At 43.3% G+C, this 7,984-nt stretch overlaps 1 protein-coding gene across 1 annotated transcript; it reads left to right on the plus strand.

Annotated features, from left to right (window-relative positions):
* Positions 1-474: 474 nt before the first annotated feature.
* On the plus strand, positions 475-1,942 carry LOC122134039 (uncharacterized protein YBL113C-like). The gene is given in 3 exon segments (XM_019070648.2): positions 475-610; positions 1,009-1,238; positions 1,240-1,942. Coding segments are annotated over 3 exon segments (939 nt in total). The 5' UTR covers positions 475-552; the 3' UTR covers positions 1,891-1,942.
* Positions 1,943-7,984: the final 6,042 nt, after the last annotated feature.

The following is a 7,984-nucleotide window of genomic DNA, read 5'->3' on the forward strand; positions in this document are numbered from 1 at the left end:
CAACTGTAACTAAGGAGGACAGGTTTCTGCAAACAGTCAATTGCATCTAAATCTCTTAACTTTAGGTCGTGCACATCTGCCATGCTTGCTTTTTTTTATAGTTTTTTCATGTATGTAGTTTTGAACTGAATCCTTCATTAAAAAAGCAATGGATTGTGGACAATATTAGGTATAAGAGTGTGCACAGATTCACACTTCAAAAATCTACCTGAAATAATAGACCATCTGGGGACTTTTAGCACACTCTATTCAACATACTATGCTTTGGGAAACACTTATTCTCATCTAACATACTATTTTGGATGGATAGTATGAACATTGGAATGCATGGCCAGTCAGGAGGCAGTTATTCTCTGGCTAAAAAGTGAACCTCTTTAATCCTGCCCAGGTATAATGATTTTCAAGCTGTGCGTGCTTACTGATTATGTGATGAGTTAACGAGCTGTCCAGGTGGCACAAATTGTTTTCTGTCTGGCTTTAAAAGTCCTGGTTTGGTTGGAGCTATGTGTATAGTTAGTTTGTTTGTCTCAGTGGTTAAGTTTGTGGTAAAGAATGGGCTTGATTAAACTTACTCTTTTGGCGTTTCTTTATCACCATTTGCTATGGCAAGGTGAGTTTTAATATTTTGTTCTTTGTTTGGTTGCAGGAATTATATTTTCATGTTTGTTTCAATATGTGTCTTCTCTTAATATTAGTGATTAGAAAAGCCAATTATTTTATTGACTCATTCATCAAAATGAATTTTTTCAAAAAAAGAAAGTCTTCATAATGCAGCTAGAACTTGTGACATGTTAGTTACTTAGCCTCTGAAGTCTCTTAGTCTCTTGTTCATTTGTCGTCGTCCCTGCTCAGTATTCAGCTCCATAGGTTAACATGGCTCTTTATGTTACCACAAGATCCTTTCAAATTAAGAAACACCAAATATCACGTCACTCCATGAGTAGGGTAATTTGTTTATAACCTTTAATTCTGACATTAAATTTGAGTCACTCTTTGTTCTCTCTACAGACAGTCTGTGGAAGGGACACAGTAACTTGGTTGGTGCATCTAATTCTGTCCCCCTGGGAAATGATGGGTCTGGTTCTAACGGCACCACGACTCAGGATGATGGGTCTGGTTCTAATGCCACCACGACTCAGGATGATGGGTCTGGTTCTAACGGCACCACGACTCAGGATGATGGGTCTGGTTCTAACGGCACCACGACTCTGGATGATGGGTCCGGTTCTAACGGCACCCACGACTCTGGATGATGGGTCCGGTCCTAACGGCACCACGACTCTGGATGATGGGTCCGGTCCTAACGGCACCACGACGCAGGATGATGGGTCTGGTTCTAACGGCACCACGACTCAGGATGATGGGTCTGGTTCTAACGGCACCACGACTCAGGATGATGGGTCTGGTTCTAACGGCACCACAACTCAGGATGATGGGTCTGGTTCTAATGCCACCACGACTCAGGATGATGGGTCTGGTTCTAATGCCACCACAACTCAGGATGATGGGTCCGGTTCTAACGGCACCACGACTCTGGATGATGGGTCCGGTTCTAACGGCACCACGACTCTGGATGATGGGTCCGGTCCTAACGGCACCACGACTCTGGATGATGGGTCCGGTCCTAACGGCACCACGACTCTGGATGATGGGTCCGGTTCTAACGGCACCACGACTCTGGATGATGGGTCCGGTTCTAACGGCACCACGACTCTGGATGATGGGTCCGGTTCTACTGCTACCACGACTCTGGATGATGGGTCCGGTTCTACTGCTGCCACGACTCAGGATGATGGGTCTGGTTCTACTGTCACCACAACACTGGATGATGGGTCTGGTTCTGTAAACAGCACTAAGAGTCCTTCTGAATACGTTTCAGGCGCTGTCTAGTTATGTCCTGTCAAACGTGTTGTCTAACCAAATAAAGTGGTTTTTAATGATTTGTCTTGGGATTGTGTGGGTTTTTTCTTTTCATTTTTAGATAGTTGCTCGTTTACACTTAAGGAAAACAGTCTGAAACTGTGGTATGAGCACACTTGCACCCTAAGAGAGCAGCCTGCAAAATGGAGCGCAGCTGGAGGAAAACAAAACTAGAGGTATTTCATATTGTGTGATGGGGAAGTACTTTATCCTGCAGAAAAGCATTAACAACTGCTATAGCGGAGTTCTTTTAGAAAGAAACAAGCATCAACAAACATTGACATTTCTCAGCAGCACTGAGTTTATGAACTATTTTCCTTCTAAGATTGATTACTATTAGAGACAAAATTGTAACCTTGTGGCCATCAACTACAGTATCGCATCAGTGCGACACAGATCCCCTAAGGAACAATTCCACTCAGTCTCTACTATAGGAGAGGAAGAACTGTATGTATGGAGTACCAAGGCTCAGTACTAGGACCATCACTTTCCACACTTTGTTACCCTTGGGACATTTCATCAGGAAACACTGTTATGCTAATGATACTCAGCTCTATATTTCTTCGCGGCCTGGTGAAATTTACCAATTTGAAAAACTAATGGAATGCATAGTTGATATATAAAACTGGATGACGAGTAATTTCTTACTGCTAAATTCTGAAAAAAACAGAGGTGTTGATTATCGGACCTAAAACCTCTGCATGTAATAACCTACAAAACTGTCTAAGACTTGATGGCTGCTCTGTCAATTCTTCATTATCAGTTAGGAACCTAGGTGTGTTATTTGATAGCTATCTTTCCTTTGAAAGCCACTTTCTAACATTTGTAAAACTGAATTTTTCCATCTCAAAAATATATCTGAGTTACGACCTATCCTCTCAATGTTAAATGCAGAAATGTTAATCCATGCGTTTATGACCTCAAGGTTAGATTAGTGTAATGCTTTATTGGGTGGTTGTTCTGCACACTTAAACAAACTCCAGCTGGTCCAAAATGTAGCAGCTAGAGTTCTTACTAACCAAGAAGTATGACCGTATTAGCCCGGTTCTGTCAACACTGCACTGGCTCCCTATTAAACATTGTATACATTTTAAAATCTTGCTTATTACTTATAAAGCCCTGCACCTCAGTAGTTGAGCAAGCTCTTATCACATTATAGTCCTTCACATCTGTTATGATCTCAAAACTCTGACCATTTGATAATACCTAGAATATCAAAATCAACTGTGGGCGGCAGATCCTTTTCCTATTTAGCACCCAAACTCTGGAACAATTTGTCTAACATTGTTCAGGAGGCAGACACACTCTGTCAGTTTAAATATAGATTAAAAACCTCTATAAACTGGCTTAAACATAACACACTAACACATTTCTATAATTCAAATCCAGTAAAGGATTGTTTGGCTGCATTAATAAACCGGAACCGGGAACACTTCCCATAACACACAATTTACTTGTTACATCGTAGGAGGAATGGCATCTTTGCTAATATTAGTCTCTCTCATTCTTATTCCGAAGTCACTAAAGCCACTAGATCCGGACTGTATCCAGATCAGATAGTCATTGCAGTCACCCGGATCCAGTCCATATCCAGCCCAGATGGTGAATCAGCACCTAGAGATGACCTCTACAGCCCTGAATGTCAGCGGAGACCAGGACAACTAGATGAACCCCAGAGACAGATCCCCAGTGAAGACCTTGCCTCCTAGACGGCCATCGGGACAAGATCACAGGAACCATATGAGTCCTCTGCACAACCTGAGCTGTGTTGCAGCCTAGAATTAAACCACACCATGCTGGTTTGGTCTGGCAAGAGGAGAACTGGCCCCCCGACTGAGCCTGGTTTCTTCCAAGGTTTTTTCTCCATTTCTGTCACTGATGGAGTTTTGGTTACCACTGTAACCATTGGCTTGCTTAAGCTGGCCACACACTAGAGGATTATAAGGCTGATTTTAAGCCAGATTTGCACCCCCAAATGATGCTTGTTGCAAGCAATTTTTTGTCCAAAAAATCCTCTATTGTGTGGTGTCATTACGATAACTTAAGTGCTCCCAATCGAGATTCCTCAAATTCCTGATCTGGCTGCCTCTGACATGATGGTGATAGCCAATCTTGTGTCACTGTTAGATCATCCCTACAATCGACAAGTGTGTGGTCTCGTGGTGTGCTTGCATCATCTAGTGTGCACATTCAGAGGATTATAAGGCTAAAAATCAGTCTTCATGTCTGTCGTCTTACATGGTTTTAAAATTTTTAAATTTGAAAATTGACTAGTTCGATGCAAAGATGGTAATCCACTGACAGATAGAGCTAGGAACAGAGAGCTGGGTCAGTTTGGTCTGGAGGGCTGTTGGGATGATGGTGTTGAAAGCCGAACTAAAGTCCACAAACAGGATCATCACATAAGTCCCTGTTTTGTCCAGATGTTGCATGATGAAGTGCAATCCCAAGTTGACTGCATTATCCACGGACCTGTTTGCTCGGCAAGCAAACTGCAGGGGGTCCAGTAAGGGTCCAGTGATGTCCTTCAGATAAGCCAGAACCAGTTTTTCAAATGACTTCATGACGACAGACGTTAGAGCCACAGGTCTGTAGTCGTTAAGTCCTGTTATCTTGGGTTTCTTTGGAACGGGGATGATGGTGGAGCGTTTGAAGCAGGACGGCACTTCACACAACTCAAGAGATCTGTTGAAGATCTGTGAAAAGATGGGGGCCAATTGGGTCAGCATAGGTTCTCAGACAGGCTGGTGTAACGCCATCTGGGCCTGGTGCTTTTCTTCTTTTGTTCTTCCTGAAGACCTGGCGCACATCGTTTTCACTGATTTGAAGAGCAGGAGGGGGGGGGGGGGTATTGATAGAGGTGTTAACGGTTGTGTAGAGAGATGATCAGAATGGATGTGGGGTGTTTCAAATCTACAATAAAACTCATTCAGGTCGTTAGCAAGTCGTTAGCATTAGCCTCAGTGCAGGGGGATGGTGTCTTGTAGTTGGTAATGGCTCTCAGTCCTTTCCATACTGAAGTTGAGTCGTAGGAAGTAAACTGGTCTTCCAACTTTTTAGAGTAGGTCCTTTTAGCCGCTCTAATCTCTTTGTTCAGTGTGTTCCTGGCCTGATTATACAAGACTCTGTCCCCATTTCTGTAGGCATCCTCTTTGGCCTGACAACGATGTCTGAGTTTTGCTGTAAACCATGGCTTATCGTTGTTGAATGTTAAATAAGTCCTGGTAGGAATACATCTATCCTCACAATAACTAATATAGGATGTTACGGTCTCTGTGAGTTCGTCCAGATCGGTGGTAGCAGCTTCAAAAACACTCCAATCAGTGAGGTCAAAACAAGCTTGTAAATCCTGCTCTGTTTCGTTGGTCCATCTCTTTACAGTCTTTACTACAGGTTTAGCAGATTTAAGTTTCTGCCTGTAGGTTGGTATAAGATGAACCAGACAGTGATCAGACAGTCCCAAAGCTGCTCGTGGAACAGAGTGATATGCATCCTTTATTGTGGTGTAGCAGTGATCCAATATATTACTTTCTCTTGTGGGACATGTTACATGCTGTCTGTATTTTGGCAGTTCACAGGAGAGATTGGCTTTATTAAAGTCCCCAAGAATGATTAAAACAGAGTCCAGGTGTTGTTGTTCTGTCTCTGTGATCTGGTCAGGGAGTTTCTGTAAAGCCAGACTTACGTGCGCTTGCGGAGGGATATAGACACTCACCAGAATGAACGAGTGAAACTCCCACGGCGAACAGAACGGCTTGCAGTTGACAAAAAGCACTTCTAGATCTGAACAGCACATCTTCTTTAACACAGTTACATCTGTGCAACACCGTTCATTGATATAAAAGCATGTCCCGCCGCCACGCGATTTCCCCGTTGATTCTGCGTCGCGGTCCGCTCTGAACAGCTGAAAGCCCGGCAGATGGAGAGCGTTATCCGGTATGGCGTCATTGAGCCAGGTTTCCGTGAAACACAGAGCAGCAGAGTGTGATAAATCCTTATTTTTTCGGGAAAGCAGAAGGATTTCGTCCGTTTTGTTGGGTAGAGAGCGGAGATTTGCCAGATGGATGCTAGGCAACAGCGTTCGAAATCCGCGCTTCCTGAGTCTAACGAGCGCACCTGCTCGCTTCCCCCGTCTGTGATTTTTGAAGTGTTTGATCAGCGCCGCTGCTCCACCGACGACAACATTCAGTAAAACGTCCGAATAATTGAAATCCGGTAAAAGATTTTCTGGTGTGTTCTGCCGAATGTTCAGCAGTTCATCCCTGGTAAAACTGATCGTGTTTGACAAAGAAAAAACAGGAAAAACAAACAAAAACAGTACAAACACTGGAGAGCCAAGCACAGAAGCAGTCGTCTGCGGCGCCATCGAGGTACGTCATTGACCGTGTAGTGCATAAACTACAATCTGTATCTCCTGATCTGTATCTCCTGATGCACCACCTTTTATTCTGGGAGATTTTATAATTGTACATTGGAGAAATCACTGGGCCACTTCAACCAGTATGTAACTTGCCCTACACGTAAGGATAAAATTTTGGACTTTTGTTATGGATTGATTAAAGGAGCTTACAAATCACTTGGTAAACCACCTTTAGGATCTTAAGATCATAATACAGTATTAGTCAAGAGTCAAGAGGCATTTATTTGCCATTTGCATAGTTAACACTGGGGAAAACTGGGCATTGAAATGCTTGTGACGAGGCTCAGACATACAGTGACAATAACAGGACATAAACAGACATAGACGTACATGTAGACCACTGAGATTTTTGAGTGACTTAAGTGCCCATAGGCAGAAAAGACACAAACAAAGCATTATATACAAATAAGTGGCAGTAACAGATACAATAAAGGTAGACAGTATTAAGAGTAATAAGTTTTCATAAGTAGTCCTGTGGTACTAATATGATTATTGGGGTAAAGCAGTCTAAAATGTCATTGTAGAGTGTCGCAGAGCTACATGAAGGAAAATTACAGTGGCAGTGCAGATGCAATAAATAAACTTAAGAGCAGCACACATTCTGATTGTATTCCTGAGTAGAGCAATGTCCAAAATGTCATTGTAGAGTGTCACAGAGCTACATGAAGGAATATTAAAAAGTGGCAGTGCAAGTACAACAAAAATAAACATAAGAGCAGCATGTATTCCGGTTTTAGGTGAAGGATAGCTGGTTGTTAAGCAGTCTGATGGCTTGAAGATAGAAGCTGTTCTTCAGTCTGGTTGTCCGTGATCGGATGGATTGTAAGCGTCTGCCAGATGGCAGTGTGGCAAACAGGTGATGAGCAGGGTGAGTGCGGTCTGATAGATGTTGTATAAGGCTGGGAGTTTGTGTCCAATGATGAGCTCTGCTGTTCTCACCACTCGCTGAAGAGCTTTGCGGTCCAAAGAAGAGCAGTTGCCGTACCATACAGTGATGCAGCCAGTCAGAATGCTCTCTATAGTGCAGCGGTAGAAATTTGACATGATGTTAGAAGAGATGCCAAACCTCTTCATCCTCCGCAGGAAGTAGAGATGCTGACGGGCTGTTCTCACTATGGTCTCTGAGTGTAGGCTCCAGAAAAGATCCTCAGAGATGTGAATGCCAAGGAATTTGTAGCTCTTAACTGTCTCTACTATCTCTCCATTGATGTGAATGGGAACGTGACCCTCTCTCTGTGACTTCCTGTAGTCCACAATCATCTCCTTGGTCTTGCTGACGTTTAGAGAGAGATTGTTATTAGCACACCATGCTGTGAGTGCATTAACCTCATCTCTGTAGAATGTCTCATCACCATTAGTGATGAGTCCTAGGATAGTAGTATCGTCAGCAAATTTGAAGATGATGTTGGAGCTATGCTTAGCAGAGCAGTCATAAGTGAACAGGGAGTACAAGAGAGGACTGAGTACACATCCCTGTGGGGCGCCAGTGTTGAGTGTAAGTGAGGATGATGTGTGATTGCCAATTCTAACCACCTGGGGTCTGCCGGTCAGGAAGTCCAGGACCCAGTTACATAAGTGACTGTTCAGACCCAGATATTTCAGTTTGGCTATGAGTTTGGTAGGGATGATGGCGTTAAATGCAGA

The sequence above is a fragment of the Cyprinus carpio genome, chromosome B23 (genome assembly GCF_018340385.1).
Source record: "Cyprinus carpio isolate SPL01 chromosome B23, ASM1834038v1, whole genome shotgun sequence".
Classification (NCBI taxonomy): Eukaryota; Metazoa; Chordata; class Actinopteri; order Cypriniformes; family Cyprinidae; genus Cyprinus; species Cyprinus carpio.